A 25,842-nucleotide genomic window follows, 5' to 3' on the forward strand; every position below is an offset into this window, starting at 1 on the left:
GTCACCGCCGCTGAGGGGTGGATCCTGTAGGCATGTGGGACCGACAGCGCATGCGCCGCTTAATCCTGTTTTCGTTATATACTTGTCATTTTCCTTAGTGCGATCTTGGGCACACTTTTATCTGTGATTACCGCTTAATATTGCACTTTTTTATCGGCCTTTTGTATGTATTGACGGCACATATAATGGCATTATTTATCAAGATATGACTGGGCACTTCCGTTACTGCGCACTAATACATGAGCTCTCATTAGGATAGTGTTGCTCTGTATCTTGGCAACGGTCCCACGTGGATTTGTGATGTCACAATGGGCACTATTCATCACGGCTAGGTGTTTACATGTGATTGGCTGATTCCTACTTATATAGACTCCCATTTCCCTCCTAACTACACATCCCCGGAAGAAGAATTCCTATCGAAACGCGCGTTGGGGACTTAGCAGATCTCGTGTAGCCTCCACTGTGGTAATTATGTTCTGAGGTTTTCCTCTATTAGTCACACTATACTGGCCTATTATCAGATTGATTGTGGTAGCCTTTTTATCTGGCACATTGGTACATCTATATGATATGTTAGCAGTATTATAAGTTTAGCCTGATTTAGCCCACTCAGTTTATTGGCCAGATAATGTGGTATATGTATATGATAACAGCGTTACGTTTATAGGTTTATTTCAGATATTAATTCCATTGCCATTAGGTTATTTATTACTTAGTGTTTTACTCACATTTATTTAGGCATTATGTGGGGCTCATTTGAGATCTGTCGTTTATGATCGGAGGCACTTTTATATTTGATTGGTTGTATACCAATGCTGGGTTTTAACTATTTTTGTACCAATAAAATCTATCTAATTTTTGAACTATACATTCTTGTGGCCTGTCTAATTTAATTGGTAGGCTTTTGTGTGCTCATGTTATCTTGAATGTGTTCATATGTATTAATTTAGGACTAATATGTATACATATCTGATTTCTGTTTTAAGACAGACAGTCCGCTCTAGCACAATGGATTATAAAGCCAGGGAATCCATCTGGCGTAAGAAAGCTACTAATTTATTCAATGTCAGTGCCTCCGTATCTAATGTTGATTCATCTATGTCGGATAAAGAAATGTTTTACTAGTATAAAAACGCCATGTATAAAAAAACTAGATTTTGGTGGACAAGGACAGCTCTACAGAATTATGTGGACCAGGAGATTATACCAAGAGGCTTACGGGTACAGTTGTTCTCTACATTTGATTTGAAAGATGAGAAACTAATTAAACGCTGGTCTAGTGCTGCTACATCCTGCTCCCTTGAATTTCTTAGAATTATAATTGAGAGCAATGTACAAGCTATATCTGATATTGAAAGTGAACTAGAAAAACTAGAAGAGTCTATGAAAAAAGACATCTCCAAGGAAACTCTGGAGGCCTGGTCAAGTGATTTCAACCATGATTTGGACAAATGGGAGAATGAAATCTGCCAGAGAAAGTATAAAAAATATCAGAGAGATGTCAGAGATTATGAAGAAAATAAAATATATAGATGGCAATGGAAAAAGAACAATAATGAGTAGGGTTGAGTGACTTTAATTTTTTTAAGATCGAGTCGGGTTTTGCGAAACACGACTTTGTCCAAAGTCGAGTCGAGTGAAGTCGGCCGATTATCGCGAAAAGTCGGGGATCGACCGAACCATGAAACCCAATGCAAATCAATGGGGAAGCATAGTCGGCAGTGAGTGGAGGCCAGGAAAACACCTACAGTGCCCATTTTAATGCCAAAAACATCCATTCTTGTTTCTGAAGCTTGTCAATCTTAATTAACTTTATAATAATAGTTGGGCATTGGAAATTGGGGGTCATTTGGCAAAAGTTGTGGGGGGTAGGGCTGCTTCAAGGTTTTAGTGGGCCCAGGAAATGTGGACTACGTCACGGCGGTGGAGCAGTGAGAGGTATTTCAACTTTGCAAGTGCTGTGATCCTGAGCAAGCAGGGAGGCCCACTCGTTCGCATTGGCACTGGCACAGGGCCCCTCAAAGTACGGTGGTGTGTTTGCACGGCGGGGGCGCCTCCCACCGGCAGCGACACTTTTGCGTACTCTGAGGGGCCCTGTGCCTGTGACGTCGCCAACGAGTATGCCCCCCTACCTGTTGAAGAGACCTTTCATCTGCACCTTCCTCTTTGTCCCTGTGTAAGGTGGTATAGTATGCGGGAAGGGGAACCTGACTTTCATCAGGGTCAGATTGTGGCTGTGTAGCGTGCAAGGGGAATGTAGTGGTCTGGGTCAAAGTACCGACAAGACTCATCTAGCACCGGCTGGGCAATGGGCAGGATGAGGCGGAAACACTGATATAGGCCCAAATAATAAAGTGGGTAAAATGCAGGTCAAAATTGGTAACAGGACTAACCAGGTGGCATTGCTTAGTTCAGTGGAGTAGAAAACCCAGGAGCGGCAGACAGACACCATTAGTAGGGCCGAACCACACTAATAGGCCCTATGCAGTTTAATATTACAAATGAGGGCTGAAAGCCTGAAGATTAAAGGTCAGGAAAATAACACAGGACAACAGCAAGGTGCGGCACACATTGTTACTAGGCCCAACCAAAGTAGTAGGCCAACTGCAGTTTAATTATTTAAAATGTAAGCCGAAAGCCTGAACATTGAAGGTCGGGACAACAAAACAGGAGAAAACCCAGTAGCGTCAGACACCATTTTAAGGGCCCAACCACACATTTTAAAAACAACTACTTAACGAGAGCTTTAAGATTGAAGCTCAGCTTTATACAGTGGAGGACAACACCATGGAGCGGCACACACCGTTAGTAGGCACCAACCACCAATTTTTACCAACAGATACTTAATGAGAGCCAGAAGGTTGAAGCTCAGACAAGGAAACCTGGAGGAGAACACCAAGGAGGAGGAGAACACTAAGGAGGAGGAGAACACTGTTACTAGGCCCCAACCCAAGTAGTATGGCAACTGTAGTGTTACATTTAAAAATACTTAATGAGAGCCAGAAGGTTGAAGCTCAGATTTATACAGTGGAGGACAACACCCGGGAGCGGCAGACACCGTTAGTAGGCCCCAACCACCAATTTTTACCAACAGATACTTAATGAGAGCCAGAAGGTTGAAGCTCAGATTTATACAGTGGAGGACAACACCAGGGAGCGGCAGACACCGTTAGTAGGCCCCAACCACCAATTTTTACCAACAAATACTTAATGAGAGCCAGAAGGTTGAAGCTCAGATTTATACAGTGGAGGACAACACCAGGGAGCGGCAGACACCGTTAGTAGGCCCCAACCACCAATTTTTACCAACAAATACTTAATGAGAGCCAGAAGGTTGAAGCTCAGATTTAGACAGTGGAGGACAACACCAGGGAGCGGCAGACACCGTTAGTAGGCCCCAACCACCAATTTTTACCAACAGATACTTAATGAGAGCCAGAAGGTTGAAGCTCAGATTTAGACAGTGGAGGACAACACCAGGGAGCGGCAGACACCGTTAGTAGGCCCCAACCACCAATTTTTACCAACAGATACTTAATGAGAGCCAGAAGGTTGAAGCTCAGATTTATACAGTGGAGGACAACACCAGGGAGCGGCAGACACCGTTAGTAGGCCCCAACCACCAATTTTTACCAACAGATACTTAATGAGAGCCAGAAGGTTGAAGCTCAGATATATACAGTGGAGGACAACACCAGGGAGCGGCAGACACAGTTAGTAGGCCCCAACCACCAATTTTTACCAACAAATACTTAATGAGAGCCAGAAGGTTGAAGCTCAGATTTATACAGTGGAGGACAACACCAGGGAGCGGCAGACACCGTTAGTAGGCCCCAACCACCAATTTTTACCAACAGATACTTAATGAGAGCCAGAAGGTTGAAGCTCAGATTTATACAGTGGAGGACAACACCCGGGAGCGGCAGACACCGTTAGTAGGCCCCAACCACCAATTTTTACCAACAGATACTTAATGAGTGCCAGAAGGTTGAAGCTCAGATTTATACAGTGGAGGACAACACCAGGGAGCGGCAGACACCGTTAGTAGGCCCCAACCACCAATTTTTACCAACAAATACTTAATGAGAGCCAGAAGGTTGAAGCTCAGACAAGGAAACCTGGAGGAGAACACCAAGGAGGAGGAGAACACCAAGGAGGAGGAGAACACCGTTACTAGGCCCCAACCCAAGTAGTATGGCAACTGTAGTGTTACATTTAAAAATACTTAATGAGAGCCAGAAGGTTGAAGCTCAGATTTATACAGTGGAGGACAACACCAGGGAGCGGCAGTCACTGTTAGTAGGCCCCAACCACCAACTTTTACCAACAGATACTTAATGAGAGCCAGAAGGTTGAAGCTCAGATTTATACAGTGGAGGACAACACCAGGGAGCGGCAGACACCGTTAGTAAGCCCCAACCACCAATTTTTACCAACAGATACTTAATGAGAGCCAGAAGGTTGAAGCTCAGATTTATACAGTGGAGGACAACACCAGGGAGCGGCAGACACCGTTAGTAGGCCCCAACCACCAATTTTTACCAACAGATACTTAATGAGAGCCAGAAGGTTGAAGCTCAGATTTATACAGTGGAGGACAACACCAGGGAGCGGCAGACACCGTTAGTAGGCCCCAACCACCAATTTTTACCAACAAATACTTAATGAGAGCCAGAAGGTTGAAGCTCAGATTTATACAGTGGAGGACAACACCAGGGAGCGGCAGACACCGTTAGTAGGCCCCAACCACCAATTTTTACCAACAGATACTTAATGAGAGCCAGAAGGTTGAAGCTCAGATTTATACAGTGGAGGACAACACCCGGGAGCGGCAGACACCGTTAGTAGGCCCCAACCACCAATTTTTACCAACAGATACTTAATGAGTGCCAGAAGGTTGAAGCTCAGATTTATACAGTGGAGGACAACACCAGGGAGCGGCAGACACCGTTAGTAGGCCCCAACCACCAATTTTTACCAACAAATACTTAATGAGAGCCAGAAGGTTGAAGCTCAGACAAGGAAACCTGGAGGAGAACACCAAGGAGGAGGAGAACACCAAGGAGGAGGAGAACACCGTTACTAGGCCCCAACCCAAGTAGTATGGCAACTGTAGTGTTACATTTAAAAATACTTAATGAGAGCCAGAAGGTTGAAGCTCAGATTTATACAGTGGAGGACAACACCAGGGAGCGGCAGTCACTGTTAGTAGGCCCCAACCACCAACTTTTACCAACAGATACTTAATGAGAGCCAGAAGGTTGAAGCTCAGATTTATACAGTGGAGGACAACACCAGGGAGCGGCAGACACCGTTAGTAAGCCCCAACCACCAATTTTTACCAACAGATACTTAATGAGAGCCAGAAGGTTGAAGCTCAGATTTATACAGTGGAGGACAACACCAGGGAGCGGCAGACACCGTTAGTAGGCCCCAACCACCAATTTTTACCAACAGATACTTAATGAGAGCCAGAAGGTTGAAGCTCAGATTTATACAGTGGAGGACAACACCAGGGAGCGGCAGACACCGTTAGTAGGCCCCAACCACCAATTTTTACCAACAGATACTTAATGAGAGCCAGAAGGTTGAAGCTCAGATTTATACAGTGGAGGACAACACCAGGGAGCGGCAGACACCGTTAGTAGGCCCAAACCACCAATTTTTACCAACAAATACTTAATGAGAGCCAGAAGGTTGAAGCTCAGATTTATACAGTGGAGGACAACACCAGGGAGCGGCAGACACCGTTAGTAGGCCCCAACCACCAATTTTTACCAACAGATACTTAATGAGAGTCAGAAGGTTGAAGCTCAGATTTAGACAGTGGAGGACAACACCAGGGAGCGGCAGACACCGTTAGTAGGCCCCAACCACCAATTTTTACCAACAAATACTTAATGAGAGCCAGAAGGTTGAAGCTCAGACAAGGAAACCTGGAGGAGAACACCAAGGAGGAGGAGAACACCAAGGAGGAGGAGAACACCCAGGAGCGGCAGACATCACTAGTAGGCCCCAACCAAACTAGTAGCCCAAATGCAGTTTCCTATTTTTTAAAAAAGCCCGAAAACCTGAATTGAGGACAATTTTAATTAGGGACTGCAGACAGACTTAGTAGGCTGTCCCCTGTGGACCATGCATCCACCACATTAACCCATTGCGCCGTAATGGACACGTAACCTTCCGTGGCCATGCCTACAGGTCCATGCGTCTGTTGTCAGGTGCACCTTTGTACTCACAGATTGCCAGAGTGCATGGACAATGCGGTCTTTTACATGCTGGTGGAGGGTTGGGATGGCTTTTCTCGCAAAAGAAGTGTCGACTGGTTAGCTTGTAGCGTGGTACAGCGTAGTCCATCATGGCTTTATTAATATTAAATAAAATATATAAATAGGCTCTATGAACTTTTAAATAGGTTCCAGGGGTACACGGGCAGCATTGGTGTGGTCAGCGGAGGACGATTGCAAGGAGGGACCGCAGACAGGCTTACTGGGCCTAAAATAAATAAAAATAGGCTCTATGCAGTTTTAAATAGGTTACATGGGTACACAGGCAGCATTGTTGTGGTCAGTGGAGGAGGATTGCAAGGAGGGACCGCAGACAGGCTTACTAGGCCTAAAATAAATAAAAATAGGCTCAAGGCACTTAGAGTTATCTCGCAGGGGTACACAGGCAGCATGGTGTGGTCAGCGGAGGACAATTGCAAGGAGGGACCGCAGACAGGCTTACTGGGCCTAAAATAAATAAAAGTAGGCTCTATGCAGTTTTAAATAGGTTACATGGGTACACAGGCAGCATTGGTGTGGTCAGCGGAGGACGATTGCAAGGAGGGACCGCAGACAGGCTTACTGGGCCTAAAATAACTAAAAATAGGCTCAAGGCAGTTTTAAATAGGTTACATGGATACACAGGCAGCATTGTGGTCAGCGGAGGAGGAGGATTGCAAGGAGTGTCTGACACAGTTAGTACTCACAAAAAATAAATAGATGTTAATGTCTCGCAAAACAACAACAACAACAAAAAAAGGGTGGCATACTTAGGTACAGGGGTGGGCTCATCTGCTGAGTTTCTAAAAAAGTAATTTGGCAGTAAGTATTTACTGGTGTCAATATAGGACACTGACCCAGACTACTTTAACTAGCATCATAGATGTCAACAAATTGGTATTGTCAGTGCCAGGCACTGAATGATGTCAGCGCATAGACTAAACATTGGTGGAGCTGTGCGAGATAATTTTGCACGTGGTAGAGCACAGTTTGAGCTGGGGGGGGGGACTCTCTTGTGGCCGGCGGTACCGTCCCAGGGCCCCTCATGTTACAACGGTGTGTCTGACGTTGGGTGCACGCCACCACCGCCAGAGACACTTTATTGTACTATGAGGGACCCAGTGGCAGTGCCGTCGACCAAAAGTGGGCACACCCACCTCTTCAGACAAACGGCACTCTAACAGGTGCTTGCGCCAAGTGGCGAGACCACGGCCCCGTGGGGGGAGTTTTCCCATTGAGGGAGGTGTAAACATGTCGTATGCTGGACAAACAGCTGCTGCAAATTAAGAGATTGGAACACTCAGTAAGACCAGTCCACAAGCAAGACCTTTTTATAGGAAAGCTAGGTGTCAGCCGGGAAAGGTGGGGCAAAATAATTTGAAATCCAGGAGTGGTTCATTTTAATGAAGGTGAGATCATCCACATTTTGGATAGCCAGACAAGTCCTTTTTTCGGTTAATATTGAACCAGCAGCACTGAATACTCTTTCTGATAGCACACTAGCTGCTGGGCAAGCAAGCTCCTGCAATGCATATTCTGCCAATTCAGGCCAGGTGTCTAATTTGGATGCCCAGTAATCAAATGGGAATGACGGTTGAGGGAGAACATCGATAAGGGATGAAAAATAGTTAGTAACCATACTGGACAAATGTTGTCTCCTGTCACTTTGAATAGATGCTGCAGTACCTGTCCTGTCTGCGGTCATTGCGAAACCACTCCACAACCTGGTCAGAAAACCCCTCTGTCCAACGCCACTTCTGATCTGTGCACCCCTAACACCTCTGCCCTGTAGCCCCCTGCAGCTCGTGTGAGAACCATCACCGGCGCTGTGTGCTGGGAATGCCTGAATCAAACGGTCTACAAGACAATTGCTTGTTTGGTTGCTAATATTTGTTCGAGGTTCTCATGTGGCATAATATTTTGCAATTTGCCTTTATAGCGAGGGTCAAGGATGCAGGCCAACCAGTAATCGTCATCGCTCATCATTTTAATAATGCGTGGGTCCCTTTTGAGGATACGTAAGGCATAATCCGCCATGTGGGCCAAAGTTCCAGTTGTCAAATCTGCGGTTGTGCTTGTTTGAGGGGCAGTTACAGGCAAATCTACGTCACTTGTCTCCCTTAAAAAAACAGAACCCGGCCTTGCAACGCCACTAATTTCTGTTGGCCCAGGAGAAGCTTCCTCATTAAAAAAGTACTCATCCCCATCATCCTCCTCGTCCTCCTCCTCCTCGTCGTCCTCCTCCTCCTCTTCGCCCGCTACCGCGTCCTCTACACGGCCCTGACCAGACAATGGCTGACTGTCATCAAGGCTTTCCTCTTCCTCGGCTGCAGACGCCTGCTCCTTTATGTGCGTCAAACTTTGCATCAGCAGACGCATTAGGGGGATGCTCATGCTTATTATGGCGTTGTCTGCACTAACCAGCCATGTGCATTCCTCAAAACACTGAAGGACTTGACATAGGTCTTGTAGCTTCGACCACTGCACACCTGACAACTCCATGTCTGCCATCCAACTGCCTGCCCGTGTATCCTCCCACAAATACATAACAGCACGCCTCTGTTCACAAAGTCTCTGAAGCATGTGCAGTGTGGAGTTCCACCTTGTTGCAACGTCGATGATTAGGCGATGCTGGGGAAGGTTCAAAGACCGCTGATAGTTCTGCATATGGCTGGAGTGTACGGGCGAACGGCGGATATGCGAGCAAAGTCTGCGCACTTTGAGGAGCAGGTCGGGTAACCCCGGATAACTTTTCAGGAAGCACTGCACCACCAGGTTTAAGGTGTGAGCCAGGCAAGGAATGTGTTTCAGTTGGGAAAGGGCTATGGCAGCCATGAAATTCCTTCCGTTATCACTCACTACCTTGCCTGCCTCAAGATGTACAGTGCCCAGCCATGACTGAGTTTCTTTCTGCAAGAACTCGGACAGAACTTCCGCAGTGTGTATGTTGTCGCCCAAACACTTCATTGCCAATACAGCCTGCTGACGCTTGCCACTAGCTGTCCCATAATGGCACACCTGGTGTGCAACAGTGGCAGCTGCGGATGGAGTGGATGTGCGACTGTGGTCTGTGGACGAGCTCTCGCTTCTGCAGGAGGACGAGGAAGAGGAGGAGGGAGGGCGAACGCCTACAGCCAACTGTTTCCTTGACCATGGGCTAGGCAGAACTGTCCCAATATTGCTGTCCCCTGTGGACCCTGCATCCACCACATTCACCCAGTGTGCCGTGATGGACACATAACGTCCCTGGCCATGCCTACTGGTCCATGCATCTGTTGTCAGGTGCACCTTTGTAGTCACAGACTGCCTGAGTGCATGGACGATGCGGTCTTTAACATGCTGTTGGAGGGCTGGGATGGCTTTTCTAGTAAAGAAGTGTCGACTGGGTAGCTCGTAGCGTGGTACAGCGTAGTCCATCAGCACTTTGAAAACTTCGCTTTCAACTAACCGGTAGGGCATCATCTCTAATGAGACTAGTCTAGCAATGTGGGCGTTCAAACCCTGTGTACGCGGATGCGAGGATGAGTACTTCCTTTTCCTAACAAGAGTCTCATGTAGGGTGAGCTGGACTGGAGAGCTGGAGATCGTGGAACTAGCGGTGGTGCCGGTGGACATGGCAGACTAAGAGAGGGTTGGAGATGGTATTCTTGCCGGTGCCCTACATGCAGTGTTTCCTACTACGAACCTGGTGATTCCCTGACTGCTTTGGCCTGGAGACAAAAGCTGCACAGATACTGCAGGTGTTGCGGGAAATGGTGGGCTTACAGTGAGGGAAGGGATGTAGCGTTGCTGACTAGCTTCATTGGCCGAGGGTGCTGCAACCTTTAGGCACGTTTGGTAGTTAGTCCAGGCTTGCAAATGCATGGTGGTTAAATGTCTATGCATGCAACTTGTATTTAGACTTTTAAGATTCTGACATCTGCTTAAGGTAGTTGAACATTTTTGACAGATGACTTTGCGCTGATCATTTGGATGTTGTTTAAAAAATGCCAGACTGCACTCTTTCTACTATCGGATACCTTTTCAGGCATTGCAGACTGAGCTTCTTTAACCGGATGGCCACGCTGTCCTCCAACTGGTTTTGGTTTTGCCACACGTTTTTGGCCAGATACGGGCCCGGCAGATGGAACCTGTTGTGATGTTGATGCCTGCTGCGGCTCCTCCTCCTCGTCCACTTCAGAACTACTGCCGCCTGCACCCTGTTCTCCCAATGGCTGCCAATCGGGGTCAACAACTGGGTCATCTATGACCTCTTCTTCTATCTCGTGTGCAACTTCGTCTGTGTCACCGTGTAAGCCGGTGGTATAGCGTTCGTGATGGGGCACCATAGTCTCAGCTGGGTTTGATTCTGGCTCAGTACACCGTGAGGGCAATGTTCTGGTCTGAGTCAAAGGAACAGCATAGTAATCTGGCTGTGGCTGTGCATCAGTGCACTCCATGTCCGATTCAACTTCTAATGGGCATGGCCTGTTAACTGTTTCACTGTCTAACCCAGGAACGGTATGTGTAAAGAGCTCCATGGAGTAACCCGTTGTGTCTCCTGACGCATCCTTCTCTCTTGTTCTGGGTGAAGAAGACAAGGAAGCGACTTGTCCCTGACCGTGAACATCCACTAACGACGCGCTGCTTTTACATTTAGCACTTTCAGAAGAGGAGGCAAAAGAGCTAGAGGCTGAGTCAGCAAGGAAAGCCAAAACTTGTTCTTGCTGCTCTGGCTTTAAAAGCGGTTTTCCTACTCCCAGAAAAGGGAGCGTTCGAGGCCTTGTGTAGCCAGACGACGAACCTGGCTCAACAACTCGAGACTTAGGTGCTGTACTGCTTTTACCACGACCACCTGATGCTCCACCACCACTACCATCATTACCAGCTGACAATGACCGCCCACGGTCACGACCTCTTCCACCAGACTTCCTCATTGTTTGCAAAACGTAACCAAAGTAACGGTATTTGGTACTGTAAAACAACTTATAAGGTGAACTCAAACTTCTGTAGGATTTATATATACCTTTATAGGTGCCTGACACTGAAAGGAAAATCAGGCCCAATGTTACACACTAGGTTTTCTGTGCCCCAATAATTTGAGACAGATGGCACACACAGGACCGGCACTCAAGCAGAAATGCCAATCTTAATCTTCCACTATTTTTTGTTTTCAGGGAGAATTAAAAAAAAAAAAAAAAAATGGCCCAGTATTACACACTAGGTTTTCTGTGGCACACAATGAGAGACAGATGCCACACACAGCACTGGCACAGAGGCAGACTTGCCAATCTTTATCTCCCACTATTTATTTATTTTTTTTCAGGGAGAATTAAAAAAAAAAAAAAAAATGGCCCAGTATTACACACTAGGTTTTCTGTAGCACACAATGAGAGACAGATGCCACACACAGCACTGGCACAGAGGCAGACTTGCCAATCTTTATCTTCCACTATTTATTTTTTTCAGGGAGAATTTGAAAAAAAAAAAAATGGCCCAGTATTACACACTAGGTTTTCTGTGGCACACAATGAGAGACAGATGCCACACACAGCACTGGCACAGAGGCAGACTTGCCAATCTTTATCTCCCACTATTTTTTTTTTTTTTTTTCAGGGAGAATAAAAAATAAAATAAAAAATGGCCCAGTATAACACACTAGGTTTTCTGTGGCACACAATGAGAGACAGATGCCACACACAGCACTGGCATAGAGGCAGACTTGCCAATCTTTATCTCCCACTATTTATTTATTTTTTTCAGGGAGAATTTAAAAAAAAAATGGCCCAGTATTACACACTAGGTTTTCTGTGGCACACAATGAGAGACAGATGCCACACACAGCACTGGCACAGAGGCAGACTTGCCAATCTTTATCTCCCTGCAGTAATCTCAGAAAAGTATGGCAGGCAGCTATAAAAAGGACTGCTGCACACAAAAGTGTGGACAAACAAACAAGATAGCTGTGCAGAAAGGAAGAAACAACAGGATTTGTGCTTTGAAAAAAGCAGTTGGTTTGCACAGCGGCGTACACACACAGCAACCCAGCTATCAGGGCGCCTTCTAGGGCAGCCCAATGAGCTACAGCGCTGAGGAAAAAAAAATGTAGCTTCCACTGTCCCTGCAAACAAAAGGTGGTGTTGGACAGTGGAAATCGCTACAGCACAAGCGGTTTGGGGGTGAATGTACCCTGCCTTACACTATCCCTGCTTCTGACGAAGCGGCAGCAACCTCTCCTTACGCTCAGATCAGCAGCAGTAAGATGGCGGTCGGCGGGAACACCCCTTTATAGCCCCTGTGACGCGGCAGAAAGCAAGCCAATCACTGCAATGCCCTTCTCTAAGATGGTGGGGACTGAGATCTATGTCATCACGCTGCCCACACTCTGCGTCCACCTTCATTAGCTGAGAAATGGCACTTTTAGCGTCATTGAAACGCGACTTTGGCGCGAAAGTCGCGTACCGCATGGCCGACCCCACACAGGGATCGGGTCGGGTTTCATGAAACCTGACTTTGCCAAAAGTCGGCGACTTATGAAAATGACCGATCCGTTTCGCTCAACCCTAATTATATCTATTACTTTCAGGGTAACATTGTGGCAGTGACTGGAGATGGTGTTAATGACTCCCCTGCATTGAAGAAAGCCGATATTGGTATTGCGATGGGAATTGCTGGTTCTGATGCTGCTAAACACGCCGCCGACATGATTCTCCTGGATGATAACTTTGCTTCTATTGTGACCGGAGTGGAAGAAGGTAAGATGGTCACTTTGGGAATGTTAACTTCTCAATTGCTTGAGTAGCACTAGAGAGGTCCTTTATTTTGGGGATTTGTGGGTTAATAAATTGGTGTTAAAGTCAGAAGGAAGATCTATGCTATATATCCTATCGTGTTTAACCAGAGAATAGGTGAGGATGTAAATGAGCAGGGATTGGGAAGTGATGCATTGCAAAACTTTGCTTCCCCTATTGGTAAAAAAGTAAAAATTGGATATAAGGCATAAGTTAATATGAAGGAAACCTCTGCTCTATTTTCCAAATCAGTATTGAACAAATCTTACAGAGAGGAGAGCCTCTGGTGTAGTCAGTTGCCTTACAGCAACATCATAGGTTTCTGAGTGGAGATTGATCTTCTAATGTTCTAAAACACTAATTTTTTCTTTATGTATTTGCCAAATTTCTTCATTTCCTTTTTATCTTCCCAATCGATCATGAATGTGATTTTTCCCTCAGGACGCTTGATATTTGACAACCTGAAGAAGTCCATTTCATACACCGTGACCAAGAACATTCCGGAGATGATTCCTTTTATGGTCTACGTGATCATCAGTTGCCCCTTGCCCATCGGAACCATCACCATCCTCTTCATAGAATTGGGAACCGACATTGTAAGTTGACTTTTTTAAACATATGTGTGTTTTTCTTACACTGATACATCTGAAGTTTCTGTGTGTAGGTGACGTTATTGGAAAGAAAATGTTGTAAATAGAAAGACGTCATCTTTTTGACCAAAGGATAAATCATTTGCTCAAAGTTTGACACGTCCTAATGACCCCAATTTTATTTGCCTCCCTTAGATTCCTTCCATAGCTTTAGCGTATGAGAAAGCTGAAAATGATATCATGCTCAGAAAACCACGTAACCCACACAAAGACCGACTGGTGAACATGAATTTACTGTCATATTCCTACTTTCACATTGGTAAGAATTTTAATTTAATAGAAAACTGGATTTTTTAATTGTCATTTTAAATGGCTACAAAACAAAAAAGTCCCATACGAGGATGCTTACTCATATGGTTCTTATGTGTCCCACAGCTGCAATGGAAGGATTTTCTGGGTTTGTGAACTATTTCACTGTCTTGGCTGAACAAGGTTTCCTACCAGCTACAGTACTTGGACTCCGAGTCCAGTGGGAGAAGAAAACCAACAATGAGCTGGAGGACAGTTATGGGCAGGAATGGGTAAGCATGGGGAGCCAAACACCAAGTGAACAATTAGGGTTAAACTATATAATTGTGGAAAACTGAAATCTGAAGAGATAGTTAATTGTTTTGTGACAGCTCTAACTTGTGAAGGACTCTCAAACAGCTACTATTCACTGTCTGACTGACTGTCACTAGAGGGCTTTCTGGTGGATCATGTGCCTTAGGTGATAGATGTCAGGAGCCTTGATGAATCTACCTTTCTATACCCTGGGCAGTAAATTGAACCTTTACTCTGCATACAAGACACTAAAACAAGGTCTTTGGACATTTATTAAAGTAGATTTCCACCCCAATTGAAAAATTGTTTGTATATCAGTAAATCAGATATTGGAAAGCTAGCCAAAGTTTGGTCAGTAAGTTACATTTACTTTCTGAGATATTACCATTTTTCAGTTTTCTTGTATCGGCCATTTTGAAAAACTAGCAACAGGAAGTGTAGCTATTGATTTGAACTAGTAGACCAATAAGTTTATTTTTAGTGAAACACACCAACAATATTACCATTTATCATCTGCTTCTAAGCTAATACAAAGGTGACAACCAATGTAATGCCTCATCCTGTTGCAAAATGGTGACTGCAAACAGAGAAATGATCTCTTGAGGCAAATACAACATAATCCCCAAATTTTGACTAAAGTTCTAACTTTTTAATAACTAGTATATGGCCAGCTATCAATTTTTCTTAGACACCCCCTTGAAAGTTTGCTATATTGTTTACGTTTTCCTGTCCTTTTCTGTTTGTGCAAAAGACACAACATGTCCATTTTTCTGAAAAATACTTGTTCCCTTCTCCATCTCCAACTCTGTGGTCCAATTTATCTGCAATTGATTTTGCACAGTCACGTAACCTAGACCTTGCTAATTTAAAGGTGCCATTTTAAAACCATAAGTTATTGACTTGTGCCCAGTATAGACTAGTAACAGACACAGAGATGACACCTTTATAAATATATATTATCAAAATAAGAATGGAATATAATATCAAAAGATTATAATCACTAGGTCACCCCGTGTGTCAAATTCATAGTGTAAGACCACTACCTAGAAGAGAAAGACTGCACCGACACAGAGACTTGGACCAATAAGAAAGTGACAGGGAATAATTATCATAAAATTAATTTTTATTTGATAACAATAGTGACAAACATCAAAACTAAATATTAAAAATGTATATATTATCTAATGATATAGTACAATGCAATACTGTGCACAGATTAAGCCGCTTTATAATAAGGCAAGCCAATTTATATAGAGGTAAAGGGCAATCAATGGCATAATAAATCCAAAAAAATCATGTGCAGGACAACAGTCAAATTTAATACCAACACAAAACAGTGTATATAATATGTAACAATATATATAAAAATTAATATAAAATGTGTTATGTGTAAAAACCAATATCCACCACTGGGTGGTGCAAGAGACCCAATCCAATAAAAATGTGGTAGAAAAAGTGCTATGTGCAATGACTGCTGACCGACACAAGGGGCATCTAGGTTAAAAGACCCAGAAAAAGTGCTCCGTGCTATATAAATAAGTATGCCAGATTACTTACAAATTGCCAGGGATGATTACAGGGCTGCCAGCGGCTCAATGTGCACCCCGACGCGCGTTTCGGACATCCAGTCCTTCGTCAGGGGGTATTCTAATTGCATGATCGGGGGGTTTAAATATCTTATGGAGGCGCCAATGTCAGCGCCCAGCGCATGAACGGCGCATGCGCCGCCCGAGCAACCCGGAAGTCCGGGACGCAGCACCACGTGTCCGGACGCACATGACGGTGCATGGCGTTGCCAAGGACACAGAGACGCCGCGACCCAGGCACCCGAGCGTCGGACGCGCATGCGCACAACGCCAGGAGCAACATGGGCAACTGCGGACAAGGATGTGAAGTGCAGGGAAGTGTAAATAGACAGGGAGAATAGTGTGTATGTATAGGACACATGAAGTAATGTATGAAGGTGAACAAAAAAGGAGGGGTATTAAATGATGTATGTGTGCACGACTGTGATACAATATATATATAATTTATAATACTGTAGGTGCAAAAAGCTATATAAATATGTGTAGGCTACAATTAATTACCAGTGGAGTTGTGGGCAGGGGATATAGAAGTTAGATAAAGCTGTGCAATGTCATATAAAAAACTGATATACAATAAATACATATATACAATATTAATTAATGTTCTAAACACAGCATATTTGTAATATTATTTATATAATTATAGATAAAATCCTCTAAGATCGGATACGGATGCAGAAGACCGCCACATCGGATCCGAAAAGGAGACAGTCCGACCCCCGGCCAGAAACGCCACGCAAGGAGGCCCACCACACGGAGTAGGTCCGCAACATAGAATGTATGTAGATAAAATACCTGAATAATAAAAGCAAAGGTTAAAAACAACATAGTGAAGAAAATATACAGAAAAAAATTTTTTATACAGAAAAAATTCCGATCATGGAATTAAAATTATAAATATTCCATATAGATAACCATACCAATGAAATATAGCAAATATTTTAAAAATAATTAATTAAAAATTAAAAAATAAAAATCTCCAAAAATTTCTTAAAAAGAGCGGGTATACAATATTTAAAAAAATGATGAAAAATCAATATATATATATATATATATATATATAAAACATGTATGGAGCAAATAAAATGGTCACAAGAACGGAGCAAAACTTATATTTTCGTTAAGGCCATTGGGTGATACTGTATCGAGCAGCCAAGTCCATTTAGTTTCTAATTGGGCCAGAGGTATGCTGATCTTCCCACCTCTCTCCTTTTGTTCAATCATGTCTATCCCAACCACTTTAAGAAGAGAGGCGTCACAATTGTGATGTATCTTGAAGTGCCTTGGTAGGGTCTTCAACATTGTAGTGTCCTCTATTTCCCTGGCTGCCTGTATACCAAGTACATGTTCTCTTGTACGTACTTTCAGTTGCCGGATTGTCATCCCTATGTAGATAAGTGGGCAAGGGCATACAGCGTAGTAAACTACGGCACGTGATGTGCATGTAATATTGCGTTTAATTTCGTAAATTGTATTGCCCTTACTATTACTAAATGTTTGTGACCTCATAATATTCGGACAGGCCACACATCTTCCACAAGGTTTGCATCCTGGTTGGGGTCTAGCCGTATTTAGGAAAGTGGAATGCAATGATGGATCACCGACATAATGACTCTTTACAAGAGAGTCACCCAAGTTTTGTGAGCGTCTAAATGTTATATCTGGATATTCACTGATATATTTTGATATTATCGGATCGCTCAAGAGAATCGGCCACGACTTTGTCAGATAGTGACGCATTAAATCAGCCTGGCCATGAAATTGGGTGATAAATCTGGTGGGCTGTATTTTATTCCGAGGTTTTACAGTATATAACGCCTCATGTCTAGTGGTATACTTGGCACGATTATAGGCCTTTTTAACTGATCTACGGCTGTATCCACGCTCAAAGAATCTTTCCTTCAGATTATTAGCTTGTCTCACAAAATCTTCCTCATTTGAGCATATTCTCCGAAGGCGTAAAAATTGGCCTATAGGTATAGATTTTATCATTGCCTTCGGGTGTGATGATGATGCATGTAGGTATGAGTTTACTGCCGTCGGTTTCCGATGTAGATCAGTCTGGAGGACATTATCCACACCCCTCTTTACTTCCACGTCAAGAAATTCAATTTTATTTTGATCCCATTTATATGTTAGATGTATATTTAATAGATTTTGATTTAACTGGAGCATAAAAGATTCCAAGGATGTGACAGGTCCTTGCCAGAGGATGAATATATCATCAATGAAGCGTACCCATAAAAGGATACGCTCCATTGCTGGCATCAAATCAGACATCAAGAGGTCCCTCTCCCACAGCCCCAGAAATAGGTTTGCATACGCCGGCGCGAATGAAGCACCCATTGCGGTGCCCTGGAGCTGCAGGTAGAAGGACCCCTTGAATAAAAAGAAATTATGCGACAAGGAAAATTGTAGAAGTTCCAAGACAAACTCATTCATATTTCTAGATATTGAAGAAGATTCTAGGAAGTACCGGACTGCTCTCAAGCCATCACTATGGCGTATGTTCGTGTAGAGAGATTCTACGTCACATGATACCAATAGTGTGTCATTATCAATATGTAGGCCATCAATTTTTTTCAGAAAATCGCTTGTGTCTTTAATAAATGAGGGTAGCTCCTCAACTAAGGGTTGTAGTTTAGAGTCTATATATTTATTGATGTTCTCCATAAAGTTTCCACATCCCGAGATTATCGGCCTACCTGGTGGTACAGTTTGGTCCTTATGGATTTTAGGCAATAAATAGAATGTGGGTATTGCTGGTTCTACAACTTGTAGTGCCGAAAATAAATCCTTAGTTATCACCCCATTGTCCCTAGTCTCACTCAGGATGGCCAATAGTTCCTTTACGAATTGATCCAAAGGATTGAACGTTAGTTTTTTGTAGCATGTCTCACTCCTTAATTGTTTGAATGCCTCTGCTTCATAGAGTGGTTTAGGCCAAATTACTAAGTTTCCGCCTTTGTCGGCAGGTTTTATTAGAATATCCCGCATTCCCTGAAGTTTAACTAGACTATTCCTCTCTTCCCTGTTTAAATTGACAGTATTTGGGTAACGTGGAATCTTATTGAATTCTTTGCTCACCGTCTGGACAAAAATGTCCAGGGTCGAGCATGAAGACAGAGGTGGAAATCTACGTGAACGTGGTTTTATAGAGTCTGGAATCTTACCTCCCTCCGTTTCGTTATGTTCACGTGCTAGTTCCTCCAAGGTATTTAGTGCCTCCTGTTCCGCCTCTGTGGGGAATAGTAAATTGGTATCTTCATTATGGAAATGTTGTTTAAATAATAATTTTCTTGCAAAAAGATGCAAGTCTTTAATAGCCATAAATTTATTAAAGTTCCCCGTAGGACAGAACATTAACCCTTTACTCAATACCCCCAATTCTATTTCTGAAAAGTTGTGGGAACTTAAATTAATTACCTTGCTGTTATTTCCACTTCTTTCGGGGGAATATCTGAAGTTCCGTTTAGTTGACACATAACGAGGTTCCCTTTTCCGTTTGGGGGTAGAAATGACAGACATAGAGGTGGAGGCGGAAGAGGAGGCACACGAGACATCACCATTGTTTATGCTTGAAGTTGTAGACATTATACGTTCACGAGTCATGTCCTTATTTACACTTCTGCGCCATCTGTAGATCTTCCCATTTGCCAGATCTTTTTGATCTCTCATAAGTTTGTTGGCTTGTTTGCCCTGGATGTCTTTTACCCACTGATCCACCAATTTTTCCAATTGGGGATTGATTGTATCAAATTGTTCAGGGGTAAGATTACCTTTGGCCTTCATAAGGTTTTCATCCAGTGACTTATCAATTTCAGTCAATATTTTCAAATTATATTGTATGAGGAGCTCCATCAGTTTCTTTGATGTATCATTACATATTGTTTCCCATTTATTGATGAATTCCTCATCGTCAATGGGAAACGAAGGTGTGACTTGAATCCTTAGGCCTCTGGGAATGAGTTGCCTTTGGACATAGTTCTCCAAGAACGCTCTGTTCCACCATGATCTTGTTCCTTTATATGTTAGATTCTTTATGATATAAAAACAATCATCATATTGTATACCACCATTAGCGGTTATAGGGTTACCACTATTGCCAAACACTGCATTAATTTGTCCCTGCCAAGTCTGTTCCCTGGTCCTAAAATCCATGTTCAGAGCAAAAGGAAGCCTGTGCAAAACACAGTATATATATTAGTAACAGACACAGAGATGACACCTTTATAAATATATATTATCAAAATAAGAATGGAATATAATATCAAAAGATTATAATCACTAGGTCACCCCGTGTGTCAAATTCATAGTGTAAGACCACTACCTAGAAGAGAAAGACTGCACCGACACAGAGACTTGGACCAATAAGAAAGTGACAGGGAATAATTATCATAAAATTAATTTTTATTTGATAACAATAGTGACAAACATCAAAACTAAATATTAAAAATGTATATATTATCTAATGATATAGTACAATGCAATACTGTGCACAGATTAAGCCGCTTTATAATAAGGCAAGCCAATTTATATAGAGGTAAAGGGCAATCAATGGCATAATAAATCCAAAAAAATCATGTGCAGGACAACAGTCAAATTTAATACCAACACAAAACAGTGTATATAATATGTAACAATATATATAAAAATTAATATAAAATGTGTTATGTGTAAAAACCAATATCCACCACTGGGTGGTGCAAGAGACCCAATCCAATAAAAATGTGGTAGAAAAAGTGCTATGTGCAATGACTGCTGACCGACACAAGGGGCATCTAGGTTAAAAGACCCAGAAAAAGTGCTCCGTGCTATATAAATAAGTATGCCAGATTACTTACAAATTGCCAGGGATGATTACAGGGCTGCCAGCGGCTCAATGTGCACCCCGACGCGCGTTTCGGACATCCAGTCCTTCGTCAGGGGGTATTCTAATTGCATGATCGGGGGGTTTAAATATCTTATGGAGGCGCCAATGTCAGCGCCCAGCGCATGAACGGCGCATGCGCCGCCCGAGCAACCCGGAAGTCCGGGACGCAGCACCACGTGTCCGGACGCACATGACGGTGCATGGCGTTGCCAAGGACACAGAGACGCCGCGACCCAGGCACCCGAGCGTCGGACGCGCATGCGCACAACGCCAGGAGCAACATGGGCAACTGCGGACAAGGATGTGAAGTGCAGGGAAGTGTAAATAGACAGGGAGAATAGTGTGTATGTATAGGACACATGAAGTAATGTATGAAGGTGAACAAAAAAGGAGGGGTATTAAATGATGTATGTGTGCACGACTGTGATACAATATATATATAATTTATAATACTGTAGGTGCAAAAAGCTATATAAATATGTGTAGGCTACAATTAATTACCAGTGGAGTTGTGGGCAGGGGATATAGAAGTTAGATAAAGCTGTGCAATGTCATATAAAAAACTGATATACAATAAATACATATATACAATATTAATTAATGTTCTAAACACAGCATATTTGTAATATTATTTATATAATTATAGATAAAATCCTCTAAGATCGGATACGGATGCAGAAGACCGCCACATCGGATCCGAAAAGGAGACAGTCCGACCCCCGGCCAGAAACGCCACGCAAGGAGGCCCACCACACGGAGTAGGTCCGCAACATAGAATGTATGTAGATAAAATACCTGAATAATAAAAGCAAAGGTTAAAAACAACATAGTGAAGAAAATATACAGAAAAAATATTTTATACAGAAAAAATTCCGATCATGGAATTAAAATTATAAATATTCCATATAGATAACCATACCAATGAAATATAGCAAATATTTTAAAAATAATTAATTAAAAATTAAAAAATAAAAATCTCCAAAAATTTCTTAAAAAGAGCGGGTATACAATATTTAAAAAAATGATGAAAAATCAATATATATATATATATATATATATATAAAACATGTATGGAGCAAATAAAATGGTCACAAGAACGGAGCAAAACGTATATTTTCGTTAAGGCCATTGGGTGATACTGTATCGAGCAGCCAAGTCCATTTAGTTTCTAATTGGGCCAGAGGTATGCTGATCTTCCCACCTCTCTCCTTTTGTTCAATCATGTCTATCCCAACCACTTTAAGAAGAGAGGCGTCACAATTGTGATGTATCTTGAAGTGCCTTGGTAGGGTCTTCAACATTGTAGTGTCCTCTATTTCCCTGGCTGCCTGTATACCAAGTACATGTTCTCTTGTACGTACTTTCAGTTGCCGGATTGTCATCCCTATGTAGATAAGTGGGCAAGGGCATACAGCGTAGTAAACTACGGCACGTGATGTGCATGTAATATTGCGTTTAATTTCGTAAATTGTATTGCCCTTACTATTACTAAATGTTTGTGACCTCATAATATTCGGACAGGCCACACATCTTCCACAAGGTTTGCATCCTGGTTGGGGTCTAGCCGTATTTAGGAAAGTGGAATGCAATGATGGATCACCGACATAATGACTCTTTACAAGAGAGTCACCCAAGTTTTGTGAGCGTCTAAATGTTATATCTGGATATTCACTGATATATTTTGATATTATCGGATCGCTCAAGAGAATCGGCCACGACTTTGTCAGATAGTGACGCATTAAATCAGCCTGGCCATGAAATTGGGTGATAAATCTGGTGGGCTGTATTTTATTCCGAGGTTTTACAGTATATAACGCCTCATGTCTAGTGGTATACTTGGCACGATTATAGGCCTTTTTAACTGATCTACGGCTGTATCCACGCTCAAAGAATCTTTCCTTCAGATTATTAGCTTGTCTCTATTAGCTTCACAACATAACTTTAGTACCTTTCTTGGCAAAATAGCTTATTTACAAAAATTAACCTGTATGATCTCATCTGTTTTGTAGACCTACGTCCAGCGTCTCAACCAGGAGTGGTACTGCTACTCTGCTTTCTTTATCAGTATTGTGGTCTGCCAGATGATGAACACAATTATCAGAAAAACAAGAAGGAACACCCAGGTTCTCCTAGGTTCTTCAAGTGAGTGACAGATTTTGGTTGTGTATAGTGCGTGACTTTTTACTTTTTGATGCCACGTTACGTCCTTTTATAAATATGTTTTAGAGTGGCTCCGTGTTACTTCACACAGGCTGAGCCTTGCACAGCCACCTGCTTTGCAAGTTAGCAAACCAAAACTGACACACCCATCCTTTGCTGCAGGGTTTTTAAATGAAATCTGTGGCCATGGGCCACTTGTAAGACCATGCTGAGTTTTTTCTTAAATCTGCTTTGGGCAAGTAGCTTTCCCAAGACCAAACTTACTTTTTTTTGCACTGCAATCACAGCTATGCCTGTGACTGCAATGCACTCCAGCGGCCTCAATACGCTTCTATGTGCATCCTAGGGGACACATAGTGACCCTCTCATAAAACATCTGTCACTGCCTCACAGTTTGAAGCCATGTTTCTTTCTGGTACTGAAAAGTGTCTATATATTTCTCATGTATAGACTTCCTACTTGGTTCCCTCGTTTTGCCCCCATCGGCCGTCCATTCCTCCTGCTTCCAAGATAAGTGCCTCAGTGGAATGAGGAGTGCAGCGCTACCTCTATATCAGTGGTGGACATAGACCGAAGAGGGTTTCAGTGCAAGAACAGCACACAGACCTCTTATGTGTTTGTGACAGAAGCTGCTTGCTACATTGAGGGTGAAAGTGGGCCTCTTTGTATTGAGCCCCTGTGCGGCTGTGCAGATTGCCCAATGGTCGGTCCGCTCCTAATATAAACCATGCCATATCTGCCTTTCCTCTTCTGTAGGATAGGAAAAGAGGGAAGGCACAGTTTAGACTTACCACTACTTTCTGCATGCCATTGCAGTGGGAAATTTGGAAGCAGGAGGAAAGAAATGCTAATCTGAGTAGAGGAGGCAACGAGAAGCAAATTGAGAACACCGGACAGGATGACTATAAATGAAAAATGTATAGTTACTTCTTAGCCTCAGGATGGTGGATCACTTCGAGGAAGGGGTGTAGACGAGGTGAAGGAGCCAACACAGCTAAATCAAAACTGGGTCAGTTCTCCAGCTAGCTTGTGTCCAGTTATAGAGCAAGACAGTGGTGCCATTAGTTGCACATAATCAAAAGGGCTATCCCTTAAAAATAGGGCAAAAACAACATTTTTCACAGAATCCAATACTGGTTTGTAGGAATTGAGTACACAGTTCTTATCTTAGTTTATGATGAAATCCGAAGGCTTCTCATAAGAAAATTTCCTGACAGTAAGTATCTGTTGTATGAAAGGTTGGTGTAATATAATTGTCGTCAACTGCAGATACATGATGTCTTTATACCTGAAGAGAACATTGGCTTTAGGCATATGGATATAGTGATGTTGATGGCCTCATTGCAGCATGTAGGTCATGAATGACAACCTTCTCTTATATATGACATTGACCATCGATGTCCAAGATCGATATAGCCAATGCTCAATAACAAGAAGTTTTTTTCATCTTGTTTTGTCCATTTATTTGAATTCTTACCATCACTGGATGGACACTTGATGTTAGTCAGTGTAAGCTGTAAATGTGTTTTCATGCCTATTCATGACCATCCCTCCTTCTTACTGGCTTAGATTGGACATGGTTTTGACTCTTACAATGATACGTAAGAAAATTTGGCACTCAAAGTAGATGAAATTAAATAAAATAAATAATTTAATATGCAATCCAACATTAAAGGCCCACAAATGTTTCAGTCTACATTAGACCTTTCTCAGTGTGCCTATTGTCCAATTAAAAATATATCAGATTGTGTTTTATCCCATGAGTCACTAGGAACCGTTGAATACAGTGTCCACCGCTGGTTGAAATAGTGTCAGCTTAGATCCTACTTGTGCACCATTTTACAGTAATGCCATGGTCATCTTCATATGGTTTTGACTCGACTTCTAAATGATGACTAGTTCTTATTGATATAGATTGGATATTTTCTTGACCCCTAATTGATAACTACTTCTTTTCCATATAGATTGGACATGGTCTCAACCCCTAATTGATGATTACTTCTTATCGATATAGATTTTACATGGTGTTGGCCTCCAATTGTTGACTAGTTTTTAATGATTTATATTGGATGCAGTCTCCAACTGTAACTAATTATTAGTTCTTATCGATACAGGGGGGACAATGTCTCGATCTCCATTAGATGACTAGTTTTTATAGATATGGATTGGACATGGTTTTGACCTCTGATAGATGACTACTTCTTATCGAAAGAGATTGGACATGGTCTCGAGCTGTAAATGATGTGTTGTTTAGTAGAAGGGATGTAGATACAGAGTTAAAATCAATAATTCTGATAATAGAAGATGTCGTACATGGACTTTTGAGCAGAATTATTAATTTTCAGCTCCTTTTTTTTCCAGGTTGGGTGGATAAAGAGCTGTATTACTGAAGATCCGCCATACTTGCCATGAAGATACCTATTTATTGTCTGACTTTTTTACCACCCTTCCCCATTTTGCACTTTTTGTATATTTGTATAAAGCTACGGTATATAATGTAAATAGAAATACATTTCTAAAAAAAAGTCCTGATATATTGCTTTTATTCTTTTTTTATCTTACAAAAACGGTCACCATCACGCACATGGTAAAAGTATTGTAGATAAAGAAAACAATTACGAATGTTTTCAGAGAGCAGGAGTTAGCGTCAGTAGCATGTAATAAAATGTAATATAAAGTTACTCGCAAAGTTACAAGAGGGAATTATGTTTCTTAAGGGCAATTGAGAAACAGTATAAAATACTAGAGCATGATCATGGAGCTGCCAACAAATACGCCGTGTGTGAATATAACCTTGAGAGAACTACAACAAACTAGGCTCATCTCACGCACCAACTGGTACCAACATCTTAGGATGCTGGTGCTCTGCTTCTTGGTCCCACGTTCCTGAGATATATGTGTAATATTCTAATGGTTAATGGCATTTATGAAGCAACTAGAGGTTACTAATATACACCACGAGTACATACTGTCCCTGGGATTTTGAGTTGATGT

At 42.6% G+C, this 25,842-nt stretch overlaps 1 protein-coding gene across 4 annotated transcripts; it reads left to right on the forward strand.

Moving 5' to 3' along the window:
- Nucleotides 1–340: 340 nt before the first annotated feature.
- Nucleotides 341–25,288, forward strand: LOC143768635 (potassium-transporting ATPase alpha chain 2-like). Of its 4 annotated transcripts, XR_013213977.1 has the most exons (8): nucleotides 341–465; nucleotides 12,832–13,000; nucleotides 13,478–13,632; nucleotides 13,822–13,945; nucleotides 14,062–14,207; nucleotides 16,462–16,573; nucleotides 21,335–21,446; nucleotides 22,698–22,827. XR_013213977.1 is itself a non-coding variant. In XM_077257276.1 (7 exons), the coding sequence occupies exons 2-7, from the start codon at nucleotides 12,907–12,909 to the stop codon at nucleotides 25,236–25,238; spliced, it is 681 nt and encodes a 226-aa protein (XP_077113391.1). In that variant the 5' UTR covers nucleotides 341–465; nucleotides 12,832–12,906; the 3' UTR covers nucleotides 25,239–25,288. The 4 variants fall into 4 exon arrangements, 3 of the variants coding, with proteins under 3 accessions (XP_077113391.1, XP_077113393.1, XP_077113392.1); XM_077257276.1 differs by lacking the exons at nucleotides 16,462–16,573; nucleotides 21,335–21,446 and adding an exon at nucleotides 25,210–25,288 and having other exon boundaries at nucleotides 22,698–22,830; XM_077257278.1 differs by lacking the exon at nucleotides 22,698–22,827 and having other exon boundaries at nucleotides 21,335–21,467.
- Nucleotides 25,289–25,842: the final 554 nt, after the last annotated feature.

The sequence above is a fragment of the Ranitomeya variabilis genome, chromosome 4, assembly GCF_051348905.1.
Source record: "Ranitomeya variabilis isolate aRanVar5 chromosome 4, aRanVar5.hap1, whole genome shotgun sequence".
In the NCBI taxonomy this organism is placed as follows: domain Eukaryota; kingdom Metazoa; phylum Chordata; class Amphibia; order Anura; family Dendrobatidae; genus Ranitomeya; species Ranitomeya variabilis.